At 51.6% G+C, this 25,859-nt stretch overlaps 10 protein-coding genes across 10 annotated transcripts; 5 read left to right on the top strand and 5 right to left on the bottom strand.

Annotated features, from left to right (window-relative positions):
- Positions 1–723: 723 nt before the first annotated feature.
- On the top strand, positions 724–2,038 carry F9C07_509 (flavin oxidoreductase/12-oxophytodienoate reductase; the record flags this gene model as incomplete). Its single annotated transcript, XM_041284306.1, has 2 exons — positions 724–891; positions 944–2,038. 2 exons carry the CDS (start codon positions 724–726, stop codon positions 2,036–2,038), a joined length of 1,263 nt encoding a protein of 420 aa, XP_041141377.1.
- Positions 2,039–3,253: 1,215 nt separating this feature from the next.
- F9C07_508 (putative oxidoreductase) lies at positions 3,254–4,561 on the top strand (the record flags this gene model as incomplete). Its single annotated transcript, XM_041288798.1, has 6 exons — positions 3,254–3,415; positions 3,472–3,550; positions 3,608–3,748; positions 3,799–3,912; positions 3,982–4,176; positions 4,266–4,561. The coding sequence occupies 6 exons, from the start codon at positions 3,254–3,256 to the stop codon at positions 4,559–4,561; spliced, it is 987 nt and encodes a 328-aa protein (XP_041141378.1).
- Positions 4,562–5,110: 549 nt separating this feature from the next.
- Positions 5,111–7,381, bottom strand: F9C07_507 (uncharacterized protein; the record flags this gene model as incomplete). The annotated part of the gene is made up of 4 exons (XM_041288809.1): positions 5,111–5,788; positions 5,846–6,512; positions 6,575–6,948; positions 7,016–7,381. 4 exons carry the CDS (start codon positions 7,379–7,381, stop codon positions 5,111–5,113), a joined length of 2,085 nt encoding a protein of 694 aa, XP_041141379.1.
- Positions 7,382–8,987: 1,606 nt separating this feature from the next.
- F9C07_2227373 (uncharacterized protein) lies at positions 8,988–9,711 on the bottom strand (the record flags this gene model as incomplete). The annotated part of the gene is made up of 2 exons (XM_041288810.2): positions 8,988–9,306; positions 9,368–9,711. 2 exons carry the CDS (start codon positions 9,709–9,711, stop codon positions 8,988–8,990), a joined length of 663 nt encoding a protein of 220 aa, XP_041141380.2.
- A 1,936-nt stretch (positions 9,712–11,647) lies between these two features.
- On the bottom strand, positions 11,648–12,422 carry F9C07_506 (acyl-CoA N-acyltransferase; the record flags this gene model as incomplete). The annotated part of the gene is made up of 2 exons (XM_041288811.1): positions 11,648–11,913; positions 12,008–12,422. 2 exons carry the CDS (start codon positions 12,420–12,422, stop codon positions 11,648–11,650), a joined length of 681 nt encoding a protein of 226 aa, XP_041141381.1.
- An 895-nt stretch (positions 12,423–13,317) lies between these two features.
- F9C07_505 (uncharacterized protein) lies at positions 13,318–14,168 on the bottom strand (the record flags this gene model as incomplete). The annotated part of the gene is made up of 4 exons (XM_071511300.1): positions 13,318–13,396; positions 13,634–13,673; positions 13,967–14,039; positions 14,100–14,168. 4 exons carry the CDS (start codon positions 14,166–14,168, stop codon positions 13,318–13,320), a joined length of 261 nt encoding a protein of 86 aa, XP_071365565.1.
- Positions 14,169–14,365: 197 nt separating this feature from the next.
- Positions 14,366–18,480, top strand: F9C07_1029349 (putative NADPH flavin oxidoreductase). Its single transcript, XM_041284307.2, has 7 exons — positions 14,366–14,602; positions 14,665–14,745; positions 14,810–15,089; positions 15,163–16,018; positions 16,077–16,566; positions 16,631–17,178; positions 17,229–18,480. Exons 1-7 carry the CDS (start codon positions 14,563–14,565, stop codon positions 18,072–18,074), a joined length of 3,141 nt encoding a protein of 1,046 aa, XP_041141382.1. The 5' UTR covers positions 14,366–14,562; the 3' UTR covers positions 18,075–18,480.
- A 1,527-nt stretch (positions 18,481–20,007) lies between these two features.
- On the bottom strand, positions 20,008–21,375 carry F9C07_502 (Alpha/Beta hydrolase protein; the record flags this gene model as incomplete). Its single annotated transcript, XM_041284312.1, has 1 exon — positions 20,008–21,375. The coding sequence occupies one exon, from the start codon at positions 21,373–21,375 to the stop codon at positions 20,008–20,010; it is 1,368 nt and encodes a 455-aa protein (XP_041141383.1).
- A 916-nt stretch (positions 21,376–22,291) lies between these two features.
- On the top strand, positions 22,292–23,913 carry F9C07_501 (FAD dependent oxidoreductase; the record flags this gene model as incomplete). Its single annotated transcript, XM_041288799.1, has 2 exons — positions 22,292–22,891; positions 22,948–23,913. The coding sequence occupies 2 exons, from the start codon at positions 22,292–22,294 to the stop codon at positions 23,911–23,913; spliced, it is 1,566 nt and encodes a 521-aa protein (XP_041141384.1).
- A 1,030-nt stretch (positions 23,914–24,943) lies between these two features.
- On the top strand, positions 24,944–25,852 carry F9C07_2101438 (uncharacterized protein; the record flags this gene model as incomplete). The annotated part of the gene is made up of 3 exons (XM_041288800.1): positions 24,944–25,194; positions 25,256–25,472; positions 25,580–25,852. The coding sequence occupies 3 exons, from the start codon at positions 24,944–24,946 to the stop codon at positions 25,850–25,852; spliced, it is 741 nt and encodes a 246-aa protein (XP_041141385.1).
- Between the last annotated feature and the right edge of the window lie 7 nt (positions 25,853–25,859).

Raw genomic sequence — 25,859 nt, 5'->3', positions numbered from 1 at the left:
TTAGGTCCCGTACACTGCTATACATACCAGCAAAGCATGGAGGCAACGAACGCAGATCATTCCCCATATGTAAAGACTGGCGACCCCTAGAAATTAGTCCAATCAATGTCATCTATCAGACTATGGTACCTGGCGCAGATTTCACTATCCAATCAAAATACCAACCCCAATTCACTGACCCAGACCATAGGGCTCTAAAAGATATCCTATCGTACGACGTCACATAAGATCACGTGCCACTATACACCCAAAAGATCGTAATACACGTGACCTCGGAGACTTTCCCACAATCATTCGCCCGACCGCTGAATAATCCTCCGCCTGACTAAGCTCACCGCCTGATGGATGCATTTTCAAGCCCTAGAAAAGATTCAACAAACCACGGAGAAGCCCCATAGAAAACGAGGGAAACTCGATGGAACTAATGGAAAAACCCCAATCCACCGTCCAATCGGAGCAATGCACGGCCTATCGAGGGGCAAAAAAAAGTCTGAAACGGAGCAACATTCGGTATCATATTGTCCTAAAACTCGGTATATCGCCGTGACAAGTCGCCTCTAAAGATATCCACTGCGGCGGGGGATTTGAAATCAAGGGCTATGGAGCAACACTTCGGAGGTTTTCTGTCGGGGGACAGAGTGTAGTATTTAAAGTGCTTACTTTCCATCTTAACATCCCTGGTCTACTAGAATCAAGTACATAATAAAATCCCATACAAACAAAATGCATACCCCCGACTACGTCGAGCCCGCTCAGGGCATCTCCTACTTCACTCCCGCTCAGAACCCCCCCGCCGGAACAGCCGCCAACCCCCAGACCAACGGCCAAAAGGTCCCTAAGCTCTTCCAGCCCTTCACCGTTCGCGGTGTCACCTTCCAGAACCGCCTGGGTGTAAGTACTATTCCACGCCACCACGCAACATCCCAAAACTAACAAGACACAGCTGGCCCCATTGTGCCAATACTCCGCCGAAGATGGCCACATGACCGACTGGCACGTCGCGCATCTGGGCGGTATCGCCCAGCGCGGCCCAGGACTCATGATGATCGAAGCCACGGCCGTACAACCGGAAGGCCGAATCACGCCCCAGGACGTGGGTCTCTGGAAAGACAGCCACATCGCGCCGATGAAGCGCGTCATCGAATTCGTGCACAGCCAGGGCCAGAAGATCGGTGTGCAGATCGCACACGCAGGTCGCAAGGCCAGTACCATTCCGCCGTGGATGTCGGGCGCTGTCGTCGCCTCCGAGCAAGCGGGCGGATGGCCCGAGAATGTCAAGGGCCCTAGCGATATCCCCTTCGCTGACTCGTTCCCCAAGCCCAAGGCCATGACGAAGGCTGATATTGAGGAGTTCAAGAACGCTTGGGCGGCGGCTTGTAAGCGGGCTATTGCTGCGGGCGCGGATTTCATTGAGATTCATAATGCCCATGGGTATCTGTTGTCGAGTTTCCTGTCGCCGGCGTCGAATAACAGGACCGATGAGTATGGTGGTTCGTTTGAGAATCGGATTCGTCTGCCTTTAGAAATCGCCCAGTTGACTCGCGATACGGTCGGTCCTGATGTTCCTGTTTTCCTGCGTGTGTCTGCCTCCGATTGGCTCGAGGAGGTGCTTCCCGAGCAGAGCTTCAATGTCAACGAGACGGTCAAGTTCGCTCAGGCGCTCGTCGCCCAGGGTGCCGTGGATCTGATCGATATCAGCTCCGGTGGTGTGCACGCCGCGCAGAAGGTCAAGTCCGGTCCTGGATTCCAGGTTCCCTTCGCTGTGGCTGTGAAGAAGGCCGTTGGCGATAAGATGCTTGTTTCCGCCGTCGGTGCCATCACCAACGGTAAGCAGGCCAACCAGTTGCTCGAGGAGGAGGGTATTGATGTAGCGCTTGTCGGACGTGGATTCCAGAAGGACCCCGGTCTGGCTTGGACTTTCGCCCAGCATCTCGATACCGAGATCTCGATGGCGAATCAGATTCGTTGGGGATTTACCAGACGTGGTGGTACTCCTTATATTGATCCTTCGGTTTACAAGCCGTCGATCTTTGATTAGATTATGATGTGATGATTTAGAGGTATGAAGAGATGTACATAGATTAGACAGTATAATATACAAAACCTGCACTTTCAGTATGTTACAGTAATAGTACATAATTGATATCGGGTCACCCCAGTAGTCAACCCTATTCAACTTATAAGATCGCGCGGCCCAGCGCTTATCTCCCGAATACATTTATGCACCGTGGCTTATCCCTATGTCGAGAATCAGCTACTCAGAATAAGTATAACTGTCTGCAAAACCACGAAAACATCAGACTTAGTACATTTAACCTTTGCCAGCATCAGGAATCTTCAACCTAGAATCCTCAAAGCAATGCAGTATACACATACCAGCCAGTCTATTTCTCTATAAATACCCCACTCACAGCGAATAGACCAATCCCCGCGATCCCGGGGATTCCCTGTCGAGGCCTACAAATGCTTAACTGCTCCACAATCAATCAACGCACGAGAAACTAAAGATCCACAAAACTACAAAAGCTTATATTCCTGCTCAGCTCTTTAACTCATGTGTAGATCACGCCACTTGTACTTCTGATGGACTAGCATTTTCTGAACTGCGGTTACTACGGGATTATATGCGGATGTCCTCAAAGTTGAAAAGTTGCAATAACCAAAATGACAGTACGGGTGGTTTTATATGCTCGCTATTATACTGAAATATAATGTTAACCACACATATGCTCCGATATTGCTATGCCAAAAGAGAATAATTATAGAGGGTGATACATGTCAGCTATCAAGTTGGGTTTCTGGAGTTTGAGAGACGACTATGTCACGAACAAAGTAGCTTACAGATAAACCGGTCATAGGTATGAACACCAGCCCTCATTTCCCACTATGAGAAAGGAGATATCAACAGTCGGAATTAAAGATGAGGCAATGTTACCCACAGTCCATCGCCAATGTAGGGAAGCAGATATCTCCAGAGCCCCACAACGCCCACAGATTCAGTAAGCGTCCAACGGTGTTATCGGATTCGTCGGATATAAGCGAGTAAACCCGGGGGTGTCAGCAATCGACATCGTCCATGTAAATTGGTTGGCTGAGGAGAGATCTTCCATTGTACCAGATTTAGTGGGATTGTATCATCGACGTCAATTGCCGAAAAGTGATGTATATAAATAAGTCCACGACCACCAAACTCATCCAAGAAAAATAACAATAAAACTTCCACCAAGAACCAAGTTAACTCCTAAAATCCAAAATGGTCAAGACACTCCCCTTTGCTGCCAACCTCGAAGTGCCCACCCCAGGCTTTGGGGCAATGGGTCTCAGCTTCGGTCTGGGTAGCAATCTATCACTCGAAGAAGCCGAGCCCGTGCTCCTGAAAGCAATTGAACTGGGGTGTACATTCTGGGATACAGCTGTGAGTGATGAATCAGTCCGTTAAAATACGGCAACCCTGTCTAACCGGGAATAAAGGTCGTCTATCAAGCCGGTGTTAACGAGAAACTTCTCGGCGACTTTATCCGGAAACATAACGTCCGTGACAAGGTTTTCAGTGAGTCATATTCTTGCGTACTCCTCAATAATACTGTTTCTAACCTTTATACGCCAGTCGCCTCGAAATGCGGCTTCAATGTCTTCGGAGACGGAAGCGTCACCAACTCCGCCGCACACATTAAGGAGTACATCGAGGGTACCATTCAACGACTAGGCTTCACCCCCGATCTATACTATCTGCATCGAATTGATCCCAGTAAGTCTCACACCCACCGACCCAACCACCACACAAGCTAATAAAACCAGAAACCCCATTGGAAGAATCCATCCCAGCCCTCGACGAAATCCGCAAAGCCGGCAAAACCAAATACATCGGTCTCTCCGAATGTTCGGCAGCGACACTCCGTAAAGCCAATTCCAGTGAGTCTTTTCTTTCTCCATCCCATTCATTCCCTAATAGACATAAGCATATCTGACGAAAGGAACTAGTCGCCAAAATCGACGCCATCCAAGCCGAGTACTCAGCCTTCGAAACCCTCCACGAAACAGACGGTCTTATCGATACAGCCCGAGAACTCAACGTCGCTTATGTGGCTTACAGTCCCCTAGGTCATGGGTGGCTGGTTGATAACTTCCCATATAAGACCCCGGATGACTTTGCGCCGGATGATTTCCGTCGTAAAAGTATGTCCCAAGTCCCTCCTTTTGGGGGTGTTTTATGCCAACCTAATACACACATACAACATACACACCTACTAACATCTTCTACCCAGGTCCCAAATTCCAAGGCGAAAACTTCTACAAAAACCGCGCAATCGTAGACGAAATCAAGAAACTCGCTGCTCGGAAGGGCTGCGCCATTAGTCAAATTGCGCTGGCCTGGGTTGCTGCGCAAGGATTCATCGCTATCCCCGGAACGACGAAGGCTGGTCGATTGGAGGAGAACTGGGCTTCGAGGGAGATTGAGTTGACGGAGGAGGAGAAGTTGGAGATGAGGAGGATTATTGATGCTGCGAAGCCGCATGGGAATCGGTATGGGCCTGCGCATCAGGCTATGGTTGGGCATTAGGGGGTTTTGGATGAGGTTTCTTGTGAGGGTTGTATATATGGATCGGGTTCTGTCATGATGTATGTATGATTTTGGAGGTATATACAAGGTTTAGATCGGGTTGTTTTCTGATTGAATTTGACTCTACAGTATACAGAATATGCGTCATTCAGTGATTGGGACTCACGTAACAACAGCTATAGCTATCATTACAGCTGTAAGCCCCTGTCTTTCTCTACCGTCCCTCCGCACCTGAGTGACCTCAAAGTGTGATCTATGCAAGTAGCGTGTAATAGTCTATCTGTTGACCCCCTACATCTCGAGATCAACACTCACTCCTCACGTAAAAGGGCCAGCGAGCAATAGTGTTACTGTCTCTTGTTCGTACAACCGTTGTAATCAAATCCGTCTAGGGTCTATATTTCTAATCTATAGATAATCTATATCTATAACCCCGTCGTAATAAAATCATCCCAAACCTAAACTGTACATGAATGCAAATCAAACCAGAGTATATCGCCAAAAATGACACCAAGCAACAAAAAAAAAAAAAAAAAAAAAAAAAAAAAATTAAAGCTTGCTCTTGGGTGCGCTGTTCTTCAGCACGTTCTCATTCCATGGGTAGGGATCGAATACCAGGTCGTTGACCGGGTTCTGAGAAGCACGTCGGAACAGATCCGGGTAGACTTCACCATCGTAGCGGCCCAGACTGCTGTCGAGCTGCCAGTCAGGGAACTTCCAGGCATCGACGAGACGAACGGCATGGGGCCGGATCTCGTCCAGAAGCTTCATCACAGCGTTCGACTGCGCCAGCGAGATCTGGCGGGTGGTGACGGCACTGGACGAGAAGAACTCACCGGCCTCACGCTCGAGAGTGTGCAGAGAGTACAGGCGGAAGAGCTTGTGCATCAGGGTCACAGTCTCAGGATCCAGCTCGGATGTCAGCTGGGGCGAAGTGACCGCCTCGTAGAAGTTCTTGACCACGAGGTACTGCGAGTGCGCGGTCGACAGGCGCCAGAAGTCGACCAGCAGGCTGTTCCATGACCGCTTCTCAACGTCTCGGCGCTTCAGGGCCTCGAAGGTGAGATGTGCGGTACGCCAGGCAAAGGCAGCAACAATGTCCTTGTCCTCTTCCAGGATGTCAAAAGAAGCGCCCTTCTCCCGACGAGAGAGATATGTCTGCAGAATCTGGGACGTGTCGTTGTTGGTTCCCTTTCCGGCAAGGACGGCACGGGCGGATTTCAAGAGCTACAACAGTCAGCATGTGAACGTAACGTAACCAAAGAGCAATGCTTAACAACTTACATATCTTGCAACCTGTTGTGTCAACATGTAGTTGTCACCCTCCCAGGTCAGCGTGGGAAGGTAGTCCGCATACCACGGTCCAATGCCGCTGTAATTGCTGTATCCGTGACCACCACAAGCCCGACGACAAATTTCGAGACCCTCTCCGGCAGTGGTACTAGCGAGTGCCTTCAGACCGCAGGAAGTGGCGTGGAGATCTGCCAGCAGGTCGGCACCGGCCCTAAGCTGCTCAGGGCCTGCGCCTCTCTTGTCCTGACCAGCCTCAACGGCGCCCTTCATCCGCTTCTGGTTCTCCTCATAGAGCCGCATCATACCGCGACCGGTAAAGTGCAGAGCATACATGGAAGCGAGCAAAGGAAGGAGACGGATCTGGACCATCTTATAGTTCAGGACCTGGTTTTCTCCAGCGTCTTTACCGCCATCGCGGTCCTGGAACTGCCGACGGACAGCGCAATAACGGGTGGCGATGGTGACGCCGCGAGCCAAGACACTACCGGCCTGCAGCACAATGTTGGAGCGGACCCAGGTCATGGTACCGTATAAGAGCGAGTGAGACGCCGGGCGCAGATACTTGTTGGTCTCTTTATCGACGCTGGAGAAACGGGCCAGCATGTTGACGTGAGGAATCTTGACCTTGTTGAACAGCAGGAAACCATTGTCCATCGTGCTGGTCCAGTTAGTATCCTGTGTACGCGAGGAATAACTATACACAAGAAAGGGATCACTCACTTATAGCCGAACTTAGGACCGATGTCTCCGACGTAGATATTCTCCAGAGGCTGGTGGGTTTGCAGATCACGAATCTGGACAACGAACGGGTGGGGGCCATAGTTCTTGCCTCCGATGAACAGCTGGGCCATAACCACGGCATGGTTGGCAGTGCGACCCAGAGAGCCGATCCACCACTTCGAGGCAGTCAGGGTAGGAGAGTGGATTGTGAAAGTTTTGTCGTCAGGGTTCCAAGTGGCTGTTGTTTCCAAGCCACGGACGTTGGAACCATGGCCCAATTCCGTCTGTGCGTAACATCCAATGATCTCGTATTTCGAAGCTGGTTCAAGGAAGAGCTTCTTTTGCTCAGGGGTAGTCTGTTCCCGTAAAGTGACCTAATTGGTTATCCGTTAGTGGTCGCACGCGGCTGGAGTCGGTGGGTAGCGTTGCAGTGTAACTCACCAAGAACATACTGGCGTGGAGACCATAGGGAGTTGGCTCCGACAAGAGCTCGTTGGCCATGTAGTAGTCATCTTGAGACCACTTGTGTTGCACTGCCAATTGCTGCAGACGCTTCGCCTTGGCCAACGCTCTTTGAATCTTCTCTGTCCGGCCCAAAGTGTAGTTCTCTGATTTATCAAACACCTTGTCCGACTCCAGGATGGACAGAATTTGCTGTTGCCTGTCCAATGCCTTCTTGGTATGTAATAATTCGGCCAATTTGTCAACGTCGACGTTGGACTGGGCGCGCTCCTGGGCGAGCAGCTCGGAGCCTTGCGGGCCGGCCGGCTTCAACGCCTGGACCCAGGCGGGAGGAGGAGAAGGCATATTGTGATAATTGTATAAGAAGGGACGATGTCCGGATGGTAGGATTGAATGAGAATCGTAGAGAAAACAAAACTGGCCACAAAAGATGGGGGGAGGCGAAGTGGATGACTTATAGGAGGGAACTCCACGGGGAAAATGCCCCAGAGCCTTGACAAAATGGCCGAGGGTGAACGCGGCGCTTGCCCAATGGGGCAGAAGCCTCGGCTGTTCTTTGTCTGGTTGTGGCCTTGCTGCCTTACCCCATCGGCAAGAGGCGAAACCCACCCAGTCATTCGGACAGGTCAGTAACCGTAACTTTCTCGGCCGACGAGCCATCGGAATTCACGATACCGAGTCAGCTTTTAGGCTTGTAGATACTTACCAGGTACGTAACACTAAGGCAGCTTAACTTACTCTGCCTACAGGGGTCTGTCCCGAAATCGGCAGGGCGTGCAGCAGTTCAACAGCGATCAGAGTCTGAGCGTATAGAATGATTGGCCTGTTGCCCTCCTGCACTTGTTATCTGATAACGATCAGTTGCAGGGCCAGCGCAGCATCTACAGCTTGTGTTTACATGCGACAGAGTTCACATCAGATCGCTATCGAGTCGTATCATATGATATCAGAGAAGCGAAAATCTCTGGTACTACATCTTGACCGGAACCATTAATCTTTAAAGCCCCAGTATCACGTCCAATTCCTCCCCATATGCTGGGAGATCCACATCGCGCCGCGCATGACACGTGACTAGACCGATCTGAACTTGCGAGGGGACAAGCCAACCCAGGAGGACTAGAAATGAACATTAGAATCATTATGTTTAGTAGTAGTAATTTTTCTTCCGAGCTACATTCCGTTACCCAGTTTCACAGTTTCCTCTTTCGCTCTGCAACCCGAAAAGCCACTCCGACGTAGAATAGGAGAGACGCGGCGGAAAGGAAACAACAACTAATCATTCAGACAAAAGGCTTGACACGTGCTAAGAATTCTCGACTTCACATGATCTCACCAGCTGGAATTGAGAGCTTCAAGACTACTAAAACGAAACCAGAATATTGTGGATAGGAAGCGAATCGGGGACACTCCTTTTCCTCTCCGCTGGGCCAACCCGCAATCACATGTGAAATACGGAATGACGACAGATCCACCCTCACGTCCCAGAAAACCATCGTCGTGAAGCCCGAACATAATCACACTCATTTCAATTGAGTCTTCCGTCCTGCTTCCCCGGCTTTTCCCCCGTTGGACCCACGAAAACTACGGGCGGGCTAACTTGGTGACCTCCTTCACGGACTCCACCCGGTGGTCCCGTTCTCCCTTTTCTTTACGGAAGATCGCAAACAAAGAGGAAGGTGAGGGAAGGGAAACACACTCAAAATGAAAAAGAACATGAAAGCAAGAGCCCCATGGAACAAGGGAGGACGAAATGTCCTGACTGAACACGTGAAAAGTTGTCTTCCAAAATTATATTCCTGTAAACACCTATAAGAATATATAAAACCAGGTAGAGCTGTCATGGAACTGAAGAAGCTTCTGTACACCGAGATAGCCGCCCTACCACCATACGTCTGGTCATAGCTCTTCGTAAAAAGAGAGAAATCTACTTCAATTTCCTCGGTATGTACACTTAAACTTGAGATAAGGGGGTAATGGGGGCAAGACTCATACCTCGATTATGCCGTTGCAGCGCCTCCTCGAAGGTTGTCGATGATGGGACATTATTCGAGCCATTTGAGGTGTACTTATTGGATCTCAACCGGCGCCATCGGGGAACGCAACATTCTACCTCATCCAGAAGGGGGCGGAGCGTTGCAACAGACGACGTAATGAGCGCCACGCCAACCTCGACATAGGACCAGCATATCACACCCGTATGATAGAATAGATTCTTCGGGTCGGTGAGCTGGTGAACAAAACACACCCTCGCAATCGTCGCGAAACAGGCACTGCGAACAAGGGCAAAGCATGAGCATCTGACTTGTTCAGGACGTGGAAAGGAATATTTACACTGAACCAAGTGCCAGAAGCACAGCGACGTGAATCTTGATGTAGCAAGGTAAATGCAGACTTCGAACAATGAGAATCGGCAGAAGTCCAAGGGTCGCATCGCTAAACGCTGTAATGGCTGAATGCACATAGGCAGCTTTGATAAGGCCCATCCCGTTGCAACTGCCATGTGGACTGATCGCTTGATTCCAGAACCATGATGGTGGCTGGCATTGGACAAGGACGAAGACAAAGATGAAAATGGTGAGGCAAGTGAGAAGGGTGAAAATGGCATAAGTAATCCATTTAAGGTAGCGTTCGATACAAAACCGTAGGAGAAATATACCCACGGCGAATTTGACCATGGTGGTTGCGACCACATAGGATGACTCGTAAATAAATAAAAGCTAGAGCCAATGATGAGTTGAGGATCGAAGTATTCGGTTGTTTTCAGTAATACCTTCAAGCCTTTGAGGAGGACCTCGGGCGTGAATTCCGTCCAGGAATGCCCAAAACATCCAATTCGAACCTCCTCAAGTAATGCACATGCTGAAATGATGAAGAAAATCTCGAGTATACACTTATCAGTATTGTTGAACGAGGGTGGGTGCCATATGTATACAACACCCGAGTCAGAGATGAACAATTTACCAATGCGCCGACCGCCAGGCCATCATCCAACCCAAAACCCCTTTTGATCCGTATGCGCACGTAGCACCGTAACGCCACGGTTCCTAAGGCGAGAACGAGGAAGGATACAACGACACCAAGAAGTTCCGCAGCCCTCGTGGTCATGGACGGCAATTGTCGCTGATGCGAAGATAAAATCGGTAATATGGTATTATCAATACCGGAGATCAGAGACCGGAGTTGTTCGATAGAACGATAGGTCCCCGCTTCTTTGGGGAGCTTTTATAAGCTTCGACGGTAACTGCATTGTGATACGGCGAGATAGACAATGAAATGCGGTTTCTCAAGAAGGATATAGCATGCTAAACAAATTATATGCTTCAGCCACCGACCCGATGATTGAACTCACCAGGCGTTGCTCTAGACCTAAACCAGGCTAGCTTTACCAGCGCCCATGAAACTCAATCCCAGTGCAGATCAAGGGACCAATCGAGCGAGCAGGTATCCGTGGGTTATCCCAGCTCGAGCGACTCCTACTGATTAAATCTTCGGCTGGTAGCAAGCTCCTGGAACTGTTATCTGGGCGTCATTACGCAATTTTGCACCCTCGATAATGAGAGCTGATTGAATCGATCAACGCAAAATCGGTCTTACCGTAAAAGATACTTATAACTAGATTTGCCACCTGAATACCTGGATGCGACAAGAGCTGTAGTCATCCCCTACTTACCCTGCCACTTATTGAGGTGGTGTCTGAACGGGGTAGGAGAACTCTAACTCTTCTGGGAGGCTTCGGGGCACTGTTGGTCACGTAGGTAATAGGTACTGTACCTGGACTGGCGAACGCCATGTCTCCGACGATACTCCACAAGTACCGGAGTGCTGGGCGAACCTCTCTTATGAACATATGTTCCGAACCTGTAGACAACGAAATATTGCTAAGTAGGTTTTGAATACGCGATGAAGAAGAACAAGGTCAGCGAAACTACCACTACATGTCAGCTCCTATGGCGCCTTTCACTATCAGAGATCAACGGCCGATCATACTTGAAACTGCCACAGGCTGTGCGATGCTCGCTATAATGCATGTCCGACCGCTGTCCCCACACAAGCGCTTCAAGCGACACTTATTGTTAGTGACTGCTAGCGAACACCCGTTCATCTGACGGTGGATTATATGCTATTTACTGGGAAGCACGGGACACTCTGTGGGTATTTCCCTGTGGGGTTCTGTCAAGCCCCGGGCTTGGGTGTGCTTCTAAAGCAGGTATCCTAAAGCAGCTGGCTACCAGACTCAACGAGTCTTGGCTATCTCCTCAGGGGAATGGTGATAAGCCACTTTGATGGAGGTGGGATGAGGATCAAAAGCAGGCACGTAAGCGGCTATGTGGAGGCTCGGATGTGGCTTGAGAAGGCAGTCTCGGCTCTTGAAGATGTGGATACTATGTAAGGGAACACCCCTGGGCTTGCCCTTGGTAGCCTGGAATTTATATCCTGACCAGTGAAAGGCAAAACAGGGTTGCATAACTGTCTGTTCTCAGCGATAGGCCGTAGATTTGACTTGAATTGATAGTAGTGATACACCGAGCTTAAAGAATCTGCTGCACCACTCTTTTCATAAAGATTCCAATGTAAGCTGAGTCCCACGTTATGATAACGGTCAGGCTACGGTCAATTGGGCTGAACAGTGCCAGGAATTGGATCTCGGATCATAATATAGTAGCGTCCCTTATTATGCCCTCCCAATGGCTCGAAGTCTATAACGACCTCCTCTTGTGTGTTCCATCCATACTTCTTATAAAGCGGATAACCTTCTTCTGTTGCCTCAAGGAACATTCGTGCATTCAGGCTATCCGCCTTTTGCGTAGCCCATTTCAACATTTGACTCCCAATTCCTCTCCCCTGGTACTCGGGGTCTGTGGCTAAGAAATCCAGGACTATAATGCTACTTAGCCTTCCCTAGCCAAAGAGAAAAGACAAGGGGGTTGAGAATGTAAGAGGGGAAATGCTAGGGGCAACTCGAATACGTACTCATATCATTTTCTCCCAGATACCTTTCCCTCGAGCTCTTCAACATGTCCAAATAACATGTGTAAACGCGCTTGTTGATTCCTTCGGGTAGATATTCATCTGGTTTAGCCGCCATCTTATTCGCATCTTCAGATAACTCTGTAAGTGAATGGGAATCTTGTTGATAATGAAGTGGAATGACCACTCGCATGAAGGCGATGACACGTCCCGTTTCCGATTCCGTCGCAACTAAGAGATGATATTTTGGGTCCACGAATCTTGCGAAAGTCCGTGCATATTTCAACGTTTGTAGGGCCGAAACTTTAACGTTCGCAAACGCATTCTGGTAAAAGAGACCCGGGGCGAAACTAACGGTGTTGATATGGACCAAATCCGGGCTATCGGATTCAGTCGCATAACGGATTTGAATGGGCATGTTGTCGGTTCTTTGCCTGTTGAATGGGGAATAACGGTAGATGTGCGATCTGTGGTGGGAATGCGATCTTGAAATGTTGGAAAATCCTGAGTGGGGTCCGAATGTTCTAGTCCACGATAATAGTACCGTACGATATTAGATTAGGGCGCATCGCGTGTTCACTGAGATTTCTTTAGATCATGTTGTTCGTATTGACCGCGGAAAAGCCCTTGAAATGTCGCCTTATCTTCCCAGGCCTGACTCATTGTGTTCTTATAAATCCGACCCCGCACCGTAACTGAGGGGAGATTTTCTGCCTTCTCACGTTCCCGACCAGCTTGAAACAGGCACACCGGCATAAAAGAACAACATGCTATGTCGCTCATTCCCGTTCATACTGATGAATCGGTGCAAATTCGACACACTGGTGCGGCACAATATCTGATTGGCCAAATTGATCGCCAGCGCATCCGGGATTCAATGGGGACAACATCGGCATTGTAGCAGAATTTACAGTTGCAGCCTCTTAAGCCTCTATTTCTGTGTTCAAAAGCTGGTATTAGCCTCCTTGAGACCAAAGCTATGACCAGGATGCGGACTAAATCCCGCGGTAAAAAGGTCATCCTCAAATAGTAAGCATGGCTGCTCCGCGCAAAGCATATGAATAAGCTTGCAGCCATGACCTCTAAATGATCCGGGGGTAATTCCCCACTCAGGCAAAAGCCTTCTTTTGAATCGCTCGGGCCTCTGGGGTCATTGTTATGGCCATGGGGATTCCGCCTTAAGGAGCCGCCTGTGATCCTTTTTGTCTATGTCTGGCTTTGATGTTGGTTTTGAAATAACGGCCTAGAAGAGCAACATAAAATAGGTAGGAAACTTGTTGACGTAGTTATGCTCCGCTTCAGGACCTGAGGTATTAGGAGGGAGTCAATGACGCCCATGAAGAGTAAGGCAGAACTGCAGGCTCGGGTTTTATGGGTAGACAGCCGATTGATCTGTGAATTACTTAAAGGACCATTGCTCATGGAATGTGAATATATACGGACCTTTATCGGTACAATAGTCAAGTCAGGGTTCAGGTGTCCTGAGAGCAATACTACTCATATGGTCCCTTTCTAGGTTAGCCTACAAAAGTATTCGCTGCTGGCGATAACACCCTTTCTTTTTGCGGGCCCAGCAGAAATACTCCTCTAACGCTATCGACACGCGGAGAGGCTTCCGTGAATATATACGTCCCGGCTTCCGCGCTCGCGATGGGTTCGCTCAGGACGCCTGGAAGCGGTACATTAAACCTTTCTACGTGATTGGGATGCGAGTGATGCCTGATTCTGCTACTATTGCAGAAAGAGTGTCTTCAAGTCAGACGCATGTGTTAGACTCAATTTGACGAACCAAAAACCATATCTGAATCGTAGTTGATCCCAGGGAATCTCTATGTTATGCCAATACTTGCACCGATGGCCATTAATATGGGTATGCCAGTCAGTCTCCAGACATTGGACTATTTCCCGAAGAACGATCTGGCCCCATGACCCAATGCCTGTCTGGTTCACTTAAAATGAAGCGCACCGGTGTGACGTAGACACACGTGTTATTGCGCCGAGTGCAGTTTTGGCAATATGGCCGCGTCTCATCACACTGCGGGACCATTAGCAATGGGAAATAGCTCATGTCTTCGAAAGGTAGGCGGTGACGTACTTTCACTCTCCTTTGCTTGCAATTGGTGCATCCGTGACGCGATTTTCGATGTGCGCGGCGGATGGCCATATCTTGCGGTAACGCTGCAGAGATACACCAAGGCTGTGCACTTTAGTCTGTACTGCAGTGTCAACATCGTTTTAGCTATAGTGCCGAACAACGCTGTTGCCTGATCCATTTTTGTCTAGAACGTACAAGCCGTAGGACCCAGAGAGCGGCGTAGAGCAAGGGCACAGATGGGGAGCTGGAACCGGGGTCCGCGGGCTCCTGTGGCGGGTCCCTATGTAGACGTGCCGGTCTTGGTTACCAGTCCTGGAAGTACCTAACGTTCCCAAGAGCATTCTTATACTAGGAAGGCCCCAAGGAAGAATATGGTAATCATCTGAAGCTAAAGAATCGTACCCTTCACCTTTGCCCTCTTGGCCTCTGATTCGGCGCAGGCCTACCCAGCTTGTTCTCCGCGATGTCAGGCAGAGAGGACCATGAGATTCCAGGCCCTAAGCGTATGTTATGGTCACACTTCGTTGTGTGCATCTTCACATAGGACTTGCTAATTGCAGCACAGCATGGCCAATTCTGGGAAACGGGCTTGATTTTCCTAGTGAAGGGTACACCGATACCCTGATTGAGCTTGGACTCAAGTATTGTATGTACCTTAATCTCATGAGTGAGTCTAGCCATGGAGCTTATGTGTTCTGTCTGTGTTCTAGACCCTATCTACAAGCTTACCTTTGCTGGCTCGGTGGAGGTCATGGTCAACAGCGTCGCATTGACCAATGAGTTGTGCGACGAATCCAGATTCAGCAAAGTGGTTGGTCCAACATTGGAAGAGCTTCGATCAGCCGCTGGATCGGGATTGTTCACTGCGTATAATGGAGAGCCTGAATGGGAAACAGGCCACAGGCTGCTGGCACCGGTCTTCGGTCCTACCAAGATCCGCAAAATGTTCGACCACATGTACGAAATGGTGGAGCAGCTTAGTCTGAAATGGTTAGTAGGTGCCAGCTGGAGATCAGCCAGGCTATTTTCTGGGATAGCGCAGCTGACGATCAGCCTGCCACAGGGAGAGATATGGCAGCACATACCCTATCGAAGTGGCGGATGATTTCAGTCGCGTCACTCTCGACACGATCGCTCTGTGCGGCATGAGCTTTCGGTTCAACAGCTTCTATCGAGATGGCACATTCCATCCGTTCGTCGACAGTATGAATCGGTGGCTGAAGAACTCAGACACCATGGGTAGCACACCTAGGATTCTGAAGAGCTTTCTTTTCCGAGCGCAGCGTCAGTACAAGTACGATATTCACCTCATGCGCCAGACGTGTCTCGATCTCATTGAGAGACGGAAGAAAGACCAGTCCGAGCACGAGGATCTTCTGGACTCCTTGCTCAAGGGCGTTGACCCTACCACGGGTGCCCGCTTGTCGGAAGAGACTTGCGTCGACAATCTCATCACGTTCCTCATCGCCGGGCACGAGACCACTGCGGGGCTGTTGGGCTTTGTTTTCTACTATTTGGCCAAGTACCCACACGTCCAACGCAAGGCACAGGAGGAGGTCGACCGAGTGTACGGTGACGGAAGTATCACGGTCAACGACCTTCAGAAGCTCAGGTATATCACAGCAATTTTGAGGGAGGCGCTGCGACTGAATCCCACTGCTCCGTCTTGGGGCGTGTCGCCTCACCGCGACGAAATCATCGGGGGCAAGTGGCATGTGAAAAAGGGTCAGCCTCTCAACATCATGTTGCATTCGGTGCATCGGGACCGTGAGGTGTACGGGCCGACCGCTGACGAGTTCGACCCGGAGAGAATGCTCGACGAGGCGTTTGAAAGACTGCCGCCTAATGCGTGGAAACCGTTTGGCAATGGCAAACGCGGCTGTATAGGAAGGGCGTTTGCATGGCAGGAGGCACTACTGGTAAGGATCTTCTCTGCACGGCGCTTAACCTACTTGTTTCTGACACCAGTCTTGACAGATAACGTCGTACTTGTTGCACAAATTCTACTTTACTTTGCATGATCCAAACTACACCCTCGTACTACAAGAGGCGCTCACTGTCAAGCCTAAAGGGTGCCGAATTCTTGCGCAACCCCGCGGCAAGAAACCAACCGCATCATCCGCCACTACGAACGACAGTCTGCGTGGTGCATCTGGCAGGGTTTCCTCACCGTCAGTTCCGCGCAGTAGTGGACCTCCCCTGTTGGTACTGTACGGATCCAATGCCGGAACCTGCGAGGCTCTCGGGCGCCAACTGGCACGCGATATCGAGTCAAGGTCTTCCTACACATGCACTCTGGCAGAGCTGGATAGCTACGTTGGGAAGTTACCTCGAGACCAGCCCGTCCTGATACTTACTGGGTCATATGATGGAGCACCCCCTTCCAATGCTGTCAAGTTTGTGAAATGGCTAGAGAGACCGATTGTTGAATCTCTCAAGGGTGTTTCCTATGCTGTCTTCGGATGTGGTACGTTTCCATAATCCTCATAGGGTATCTCTTTTGAACTCCCACTAACGTGAGGTGATTGAAGGCCACAAAGACTGGCGTGCAACTCTCTACAAAGTACCCGCTGCGATTGACGAACTACTCGCGCAGAAGGGCGCACATAGCCTGGCGCCGCTTTTCAAGGTAGACACAGGAAGCGACGATGCATTCGTACAATTAGATATGTGGATTGAAAGGGACCTCACCGGCGCTCTCGACATGGCTAATACTGCGTCTGGGGGCACTGACAGCCTCAGAGTGTTCCTACAAGATCCACCAAACCACCGCGCAGGGTATGTCGAGACTGTTGTGTGCGATGTCAAACTTTTGACAACGCCGACAACGGCGAAGAAGATTCAGGTTGACCTGATGGTTCCGACCGGGTTGGCGTACTCTGTTGGGGACAGTATATCGATTTTGCCCCTGAACCCGAAGCATACGATACAGCGAGCACTGTCCCGCTTCCACTTGGCTTGGGATACCTATTTGAAGCTGGAAAACGATAATTTGACCCACTTACCCACCGAGTATCCAATCTCAGTTGCTGACCTTCTGGGCTCGTTTGTAGAACTTGGTCAGACTGCAACTCTTGGGGTATGCCAGCCAACTCTTGTGAGGAAGATTGTTCTCTAATGATTATACAGAATATGAAAACCCTGATTGACGCAACAGACGATTGGACGACGAAACAAGCCCTTTTATCCCTTCGTGATGCCCACGAGGACCACATTGCCGACAAACACGTCTCAGTCCTCGACCTGCTCGAGCAGTTCCCCACAATCCCCATCTCCATAGAGGGATACCTGAGCATGCTCCCCCTGCTTCGTCCACGCATCTACTCCATCGCATCCGACCCGCAGTGGCAGCCGGGCCTACTCTCCATCATTGCCTCTGTGATTGACGAGCCGCACTGGTCCGGCTCTGGACGCCAGCACTTAGGCGTTGCGACGAACTACCTCGCCGATCTTCTCCCGGGAGGCCAGATCCGAGTCTCCATGAAGCAAGCGAACCCCTTTATGCAGCTTCCCCCAACCGCTTCCCTAACGCATCCAATCATTATGATAGCCTCTGGCTCCGGAATCGCGCCATTCCGAGGCTTTATCCAGAAACGAGCCCTACAGGCACGCGCAGGTCAGAGTCTATCTCGAGCAGTGCTCTTCTTCGGCTGTAGGCGGTCTGATGAGGACGATCTCTATCGCAGCGAGCTGGATGGCTTTGAGAGGGAAGGGATTGTCGAGGTGAAGCGCGCGTATAGCCGAGAGGTGCATTCTAGTGATACACGGGGCGGCCGATATGTCCAAGATCGGCTTGAGCTCGAGAAAGAGGATGTGATTGAACTCTGGAAGCTGGGAGCACGTGTCTACGTTTGTGGGGGAGATGGTATGGCTCGCGGCGTGAGGGCTGTGCTTACACGGATCCTGGAGGAGACAGGAGAAGGTGGTGACGAGCTTCTCGTGGCGCCGCGGTATGTCACGGAGATTTTCAGTTGATTTAGTTTTCTGTCCGTTATTCGGTTGCCAAATGTAGCCCCACTGTGTTTATTCCTTTGTTATTCCTCTTGTTCGTTAGCATGCACCGTGTCACAAGTCTGGGCTATGCCTTGTATCCGATGTAATGCTCTCTGAGGCAGCCGCAACATCTAATGATACGGTGATCGGAATATAGGATAAGCTCCTAATGAAGTCCCTACAACCGCTTAGACGTGAAGAATCATGCACTGTAGTGTGACATTTCGGTTGTACGTTGAGGTATACATCGTTGCTCAACTCAATGGGCATAAAGAGTTGCCATAAACGCACAGCCCAGTTACCATGGAGCTAGAGCCGAGTCACTGCTAACTGTCGAACTTGGAGACCCTTGCCCCGCTTAGTGTCCAATCGAAACCTATATCACTGTCTAGAAGGTTTACACTTAATCCATATCATGACCCAGACAGTTCGATCGCTTCTCCAGTCCCGGTGTTCGCGGATGCCGGTCGGGAAGTGGTCGAGGCATCCGTAAATTGGGAGAAAGCCTCGGCGTGTCTGTTGTCAAAACATACAAGAAAGTCGAAGATTGTGTGGTGGCCTGTAGGCAAGCAAACTTCTCCGCTTAATGATAATCAATGTATTGCGTTGAGTCATCAAACTGGGAAACCCAAGCCTTAGTACTCCAACCACAAGTAGATACGACCAACTACTAACGCACATCATTCTTGTCATCCTTGTCACCTTGAGCAACAATAGACAGACCTCTCAAATAAGTACAACTAAATATTCTTCACCTCATCCCCGTTGATCTTGATCGTGGGTATCTGGTGTTCATGTCGAAGTGGTGGAGGATTGCCCCCTCTTTGTCCCCCTCGCTGCAGTTGCCGAGATGGAGCGACGACAAAGCACCGGGCAAACCAGAGAAGGAATATCAGTGCGCCGTAGAGTGCGATGATTTCTGGCACTCGTGGCCGAGGCGAGGATTGCTCGGCTGGATGCAGGTGGACGGTCGGTGGTTCGAATCTACTGGGTGCGATCCTGGATCAGGCACGGAGTTTTTGTCAATTCATGTTCCTGTAATCTTTCGGCGATTACAGGGCTGGTACCTATGTACGCACCTTGGGTTCATTAATTGTTCTAGGGCAAGTTGGTCGGTGACTTTGCTCGTAGTATGCATATTCTCTTTCGTTGTTCTGCCTTCGAATCGGGGTTGATACCGCAAGGGCGGTCTTCCCTTGCCGAGGGCCTTAGATACTAGTAGTCTGTTGCCTCACTTGAACTGTCCAAACCGGACGTATTCCAGGTGCACAGAAAACCTGTCGCGAGCAATTGAAAGAAAGGAAGCCAGGCGAGTATTGAGAGAGTTTCCTTTGGTGGTAGGGAGCAGCATTTGTTGCAAGGAGAAGAACCCCCCCCCCTTATTGCGCGACCACAGTACATCAAGCATTGATCATGTATGGCGACTGATCTAGGCAGCAGTCTTGAACAGAGTTACAGTTTCTATCCACAATATCTGGCTCTAGATCCGTGGGTGGATGTATGTGTCTAAGTCAAAGTGGCGATGACCACCCAGTTTCCGCTTATCTCGTTGATGTTGCTGTTGGATAGGGAGTGGATGTTGCATTCAAGGCTAGTGTCGGAGAAGCGGCTTGTCCCGTCGGGGCTCTGCGGGATCCGCGTGGAGTTGAAGAATTGTGGATCCACGAGCCCGCATAAATTCTCCTTGCCGGCCGGAAGGCATGGAGCAGGCAAATGCCTCACCCGTGAGTAGTGCTCATCCCGCCTCCGCTGGCTAATCTACCCCTTAAGCATCCCGTGGGCCTGGCGGCGGGCTTCCTTCCGCCTATTCTTCCTAATCACCAAGGCTCGGAATCGAAGACAGTACGCAATGGTAGACATCCATATCATGGTAGCCAAGCAAGTGTACATTGACATCTACTTCACTATAAGCCCTTTAAGACTCTTGAGGCTTCCTCGCAATCGGCGCGTCAAACACGCCCCTCGTCTGAAAGCTACAATTATACAATCTGCGCCCCTTGAACAGCCTCGCAATAAACTCCAACCACTCCGGAGCCGACGCCCCAATCACTGCCGAATGTTCCAGCTCCGGATAGATGCTCAAGTGCAGCGCATTACCTGCCTTGCAACTCGACTCGTACGCTCGCTGTGTGATCGTCGGGTACACAGTGGTATCGTTCGCACCCGCAATGACAAGAAGCGGGTGCACGGTTCGGGCGCCTTGTGCGGGCGCGTTTACATCCTGGAAGGCCTTGATCGTCGACAGACCAGATAAACTTGTGTTCAAAATTATTTGTGAAGACTCCAGGTCGCCTAAAACGGAGGGTAGCGCGGCTGCGCAGAGCTGCGCCCTCTCGCCCAGCGCAATACGCCGCTGGGCGAGCTCCGACAGGAAGGGGGCAGCGTAGTTGGGGTACACAGCGCGTAGGGCAAAGTACAGCGAAGGGATGTAGGAGGTGGAGCCATAGTCGTGGAGGTCGTCGCCTGAGGCGCCGGCGGTCATGCTAAGCCCTTCGATGACAGCATCGTAGATGTGTGTATTTGGCGCGACTGCAACGCCACCGAGGTATCCGCTCTTCTCTGTCTGCACCAGTTCCTGTTCAGACAGCTTCCACGAGGCACCACCGCCCTGCGAGTGTCCGATCGAGACCCATTCCTCGGAGAGAGCTTGCGGAAAGGCCCTTTTCGCAGCGACGGCGGACCAGTAGAGATCGTTTGCGTTCGCCTTGGTGGCGATGTACTTGTGACTCGTGTAGTTGTTTCCCAAGCCAGCGTAGTCGGTCCCGACCACCGCGTAGCCGGCGAACAGGAGAGGGATCCAGGTATCATAGTCGTAGAAGTTAGAAGAGGTCGATGGAGCACAGCCTCGGAATACGCCGGATGTTCCGTGTGCGAATGCAACGAGCTTGTATGCGTCAGGTTGCTGGACGTACGGAAACGCAACGAATGCCGTCGCGGGAACGGTGGAGTTATCTAGGTCGATCGATGTGTACTGCATCTTGTATGCGGTGATACCGGCAGGACCGTTGGTGAGTCCAGGGTCCACTGGCACAAGCTTCAGCACATCGCCGGGGCTGGAGGTAGAGAAATTGTTGCCCGTGGCGTAGAAGTCAAAGTCAAAGGGCATATCAAAATCCTCCCGATCAGACGCATTTGTCGCGTTGATGGACTCTTGACAGCGTTGACCGCAGTCATATTCAGCGGCAAGCTCGGGCGAGACAGGGTAGTTGGATGCCTGGTCAAGTGTGTTTGCGTAGACTGTCGCAGCCGTCACGACTAAGAAACATGCCGGTAACGATAGCATGGCCTTCAGCGAGAGAACGAACCGCGGGAAGCAAGGCAAGATAGGGGAAAGTATGAAGGACTGCCAACGATATCCCACTGGGAAGATGGTTTGGTAGCTTTATAAGGAATTGCTCACGGATGTCCAGTTGCCATCCGAACGCGGAGGACCCTAGCCTGGCATTGATGGAGAGATAGCCCTTACTGAGGGCTTGGTTCATGCCGTGGCTATGTCAAGTTTCCCGGCCTTGCAAGTGCCCGTGATATTCCCACAAATGATCGACTCTGAGCTCGAGGTATTAATTTTTGGTTAGCTAGCTGCTGTCTCGGATAATAAGCGGGTACATCGTCACTCTGCAAGATTGTCATTCGTTCTTGCACCTCCCTGACGGTACTCGTGCGGGGCGGGACCCGCGGACACCCGTTCCCACTGGAATGTAAGGCCAGGGGGTACTCAAGGAATTGCTCCAAGTAGCAAAACTCACTCTTGGCTCCGGTGGGACCATTTGCTTATCACAACTCCAGCGTACGGAAGCGTCTCTGATAGGTTTTTCCCAGGCTTGCAGAGTCCTTGTTGCTCCTCCCCCGCGCGGAAAGAATGGGTACGGTACGCAAACGTTGACGTACAATAGGGACGTTGAGGGGACGAGGTCGCGTGGTGCAAACTCAGTTGTCTACAGTTCCATCTTCTGAACCGAAATTAGCATCTGCATCCTCCTTTGTCGCAGTCCCTCCGTTCACGTGTGGGTGAGGGGTTGGTAGGCGAACACGGTGAGCCTGGAGAGGCAGCAACTCTGCCCGCGAGGCTTCCAGCGCCGGCGTAAGGACATATAAGAAGTCATGGTACCCGCGCCTCGGGTCTGGCTTTTCCAACAGGACGAAAGCATTGTGGGAGACAACTCTTCTCTCTGCCAATTCGTTCAGACAGAGTGTCCAAGATGCGCATCCAGCTACTTCTTGCTTACTTCTCCCTGTCCGCGCCTGTCCTCGCTGCGGACCCAGGTCTCCCCATGGATGACCCAACCATTTCCTACTGGCAGCTGCCTCCGCATCCGGACGTCGCTGACCGGCAAAGCCCCCGGCTCCCAGACGAAGTGGACATCGTGATCATCGGTGCCGGGATAACAGGCACCTCAATCGCCCGCTGGCTGCTGCACGACGGGTCGCAAGATCACCCTCTTCGGATTGCCATGATCGAAGCCCGACAGTCGTGCTCCGGAGGGACCGGCCGCAATGCCGGCCATATCCGACCGACTTCCTGGGACTATGCGAAGGATAAGGCAATCATGGGCGCGGAAGAGGCCGCGAAGATTGTGCGTTTCAAGGCCCGCCATTTCACTGAATATACGAAGGCCGTGCACGAGGATCTGGACGTGGCTGCGATTGATGCGGCTGAGGTACGCGCTATTGATAGTATCGATGCCTGGTTCGCCGACGAGGATTTCAACAGTGCCGTCGAGGCGCTGGAGATTTTGAAGCGCGAGGTGCCCGATATTGGGAAGGAGTGGATAGCCTACTCTGGAAAAGAAGCACAAGAGGTGCGTACCAGCCACAGAATCAGAACGAGAAGTAATACTAATACAGCGGTTGTCAGAAAACACTCATCCCCGACGTGGTCGGCATCTTTGCTGGAACCCCTAAGACTGGCGGCGCCATGTGGCCGTATCGCTTTGTGACTAATATGCAGGCCGCTCTGCTGAAGAAATACCCCACCTTCTCGATCGACACGCACACGCCCGCCCTCAACATCACCCAGAGTCAGGGTCAAGGGAAAGCCAATTTCGAGGTTGAGACGCCCCGAGGCACGATCCGCGCGCGCCACGTGGTACACGCGGAAGGTGCCTGGATCCCGCATCTCATCCCCAAGCTCGACGGCCACCTCACACAAGCACGGTGGCCCATGACGGCGCAGTCCGTCGGCGACAAGATCCCTGACGCCGGACACTGGCCGGCGCTTTTCCCGAACGGCAGCGAGGCCGGCGGTCGCGGATGGGGCCTGTGGCGCGATTACTACGCGTCCATGCTGCAGCAGCCCAAGACAGGTCTCTTCATCGGCGGGGGCGGTATCGCTGGCCAGGCACTGTACCCGGAGTGGGATGACGCCTCGCCCGTGGAACCCATCCTCCAATCCTACCTGGGTGGATTCATGACCACCTTCTTTGGGTACGAGAACTGGGGTGCGGAGAGGCCAGCCAGTCCACCGCAGAAGGATATCTTCCCTGGCCGAACGAAGGGAGTCTGGACAGGTATCGATAGTATCTCGTTTGACGAGTATCCCGTCGTGGGACCCCTCCCGCCGTCTACGACTGGGCGCCAGGCTAGAATTGGAGCTGGTGCAGAGTGGATATGTACCGGGTACTCCGGGGATGGAATGCCTTCGGCGTGGTTGAGTGGTAAAGCATTGAGTGAAATGATACTGCAGAGCGAGAAGACCGGGCGCAAGTATAGCACTTGGCCGGACTGGTTCCCTAAAGCGTGGGTGGCTTCAGAAGAGCGCCTCAGCAAGCCTGTCAACAGTACTTCTGTTTCTTCAAAGACTAAGCGATCGCGCTTCCTATGATTTCGGCTAGATCAGCTATCTCGGATGGATAAGATTTTAAGCATCACCGACGCACCAAGGGCGCTTCTTCGCACAAGGGGACATTAGGAACTATGAGGTTGAAGGGCGAGGAAGCAGTTGAAATTGCATATAGTGTGCTCCGGAAATACTCGATCGTTATTTTCAATAAGGTCAATATTCGGGATTTTATGGATTGCATTTAACTCTACGATAGCGCTTTCCATTTGTAAGCCTTATAATCAATCGTATATTGGAGTAAGGATGTAGTACCAGAGGCAGAGCGTGCTCTGCGGGATGTCCATAGATTCCACATTAGACCACCCTCCCTTCTCTACCTGCATGAGTCAGAGCCTATACAAAAGAACTGGGCCGTCTTTATCTGTGAGGCCTTCTCTCCATGAGTGAGTCCGCGTCATGCCCTGTCATTGACCCAAGAACTACCGAATCGGCCAAGAGGTGTGTCGACTATCCCGATCCAGCAGGTGAAATGAGACTATATTGAGCCCCACGCGACTTATTATAGACATGGATTTGCACACATACTATGTATATATACTCAGACCCACACAACCCAAAAAGGCAGAGAAAATCCTGGACCACGTTCACCACAATTTCACATACTATTGACATTTACCTCTCAGAACCGGTGCGATGTCTGGGGCGTTAGAAGAAATCTACGAGCGCGGTATCGTAGACCCTGGAATCCCAGTCGAGAACCCAACCAAGCCATTCTGGCAATTAACTCCTCACCTGCAGTAAGCCACCAGCCTGCCTGGCCCGCCAAACCCGTCGATGCCCTCATCATCGTTTCTGGGATAACATGAATGACACTCGTACCCACCCCCTCTCGTCGAAACCGGATCTGCGCATCCTCCTTGTGGAAGCCAACTTGTTGTGATCGGGAGCAAGTGGCCGCATGGCGGACACATTGTAACCATGATATTCGAGACGTGGGAAGAATGCGAGCGCTCCTTCGGCCTCGAAGAGGCGATCCGTATCTCCGACTTCAAGTTTGGCCACTTGCGGGGCCATGGCCGATGCCGTCCACCAGGACGGACTCACCTCGTACTGCGATCTGCGGATACTGGCCAACGGCCTCGAGGTGTACTGCAATGCGAAATCGTTCGACATGGCGCGGCAGGATACGCAAGCGTACATACCGCATCTGGCATCGCAGCATCTCGTCTACGTCGGCAACGAGCTTGCTCGACTCCGGGAGATGCTGAACCTCTCCCCGCGGTGCATCAGTGCGATTAGAGTGCCCACTGCATCGGTGTGGCCGTAAAAATGAATAACGGGGGTCCTGGGCCCGCTGATCGAGTCCGGGAAACTGAACGTGCAGACACACGCCTGTCCGCCGTGTTGTCGAGTACAGCGGCACTGATTTCGCCGTCGTGCAAACCACCCGCGGCGACATCAAGGCTGCGCACATCGTGCACACGACAAAGGCATGGCTCGGCTACCTCGTTCCGGGACTGAGGCCTCACATCTCGCCTGTGCGCGGCAATGCCGTGCACTCTGCGGCGCTGGCAGAGACCTCGCCCTCCACTTGTAACTTGGTATGTGGCGGCGCCATCGTGGTTGGTCGGGCCAATACCGGCCGCTAAGCAACCGCCGACGACAGCGAAACTGACCTAGAGCCTATGGCGAATCTGCGTGGCTTTAGCAACGAGGCTGCCGCGCGCCCCCTCTACCTGGCGGAACCGCCGCGGACTACATCACGCACGCCCCGTCGGGGTTGCCCTTTGTGGGCCAGTTACCTGGTCGGAAGCATCAGTGGGTCTCCGGCGGGTATCACACCATGGTCAAAACGATTCTCACGATCCAAGATACAATTTGGGAGTACCCAGGTTCGAGTGTCCTGGCAGAGGTGCGGTTGAGAGCGCTCCGTCAGTCGCTCGATCTGGGGCAGGCGGCGGTTAGCGTGCCGAGGCTTTAGTATTCGA

Source organism: Aspergillus flavus, chromosome 1, assembly GCF_009017415.1.
Source record: "Aspergillus flavus chromosome 1, complete sequence".
NCBI classification, from domain to species: domain Eukaryota; kingdom Fungi; phylum Ascomycota; class Eurotiomycetes; order Eurotiales; family Aspergillaceae; genus Aspergillus; species Aspergillus flavus.
Note: the sequence above shows the minus strand (reverse complement) of the source record. Positions and strands in the feature narration are given on the sequence as shown.

Excerpts from the sequence above, each read along its gene's own strand:
- F9C07_1029349 (XM_041284307.2), top strand. The coding sequence starts at position 14,563 with ATGTCAGGCAGAGAGGACCATGAGATTCCAGGCCCTAAGC. Across the intron at positions 15,090-15,162 it reads GAGCAGCTTAGTCTGAAATG|GGAGAGATATGGCAGCACAT; the intron begins GTTAGTAGGTGC and ends AGCCTGCCACAG. Across the intron at positions 17,179-17,228 it reads GTCAGACTGCAACTCTTGGG|AATATGAAAACCCTGATTGA; the intron begins GTATGCCAGCCA and ends ATGATTATACAG.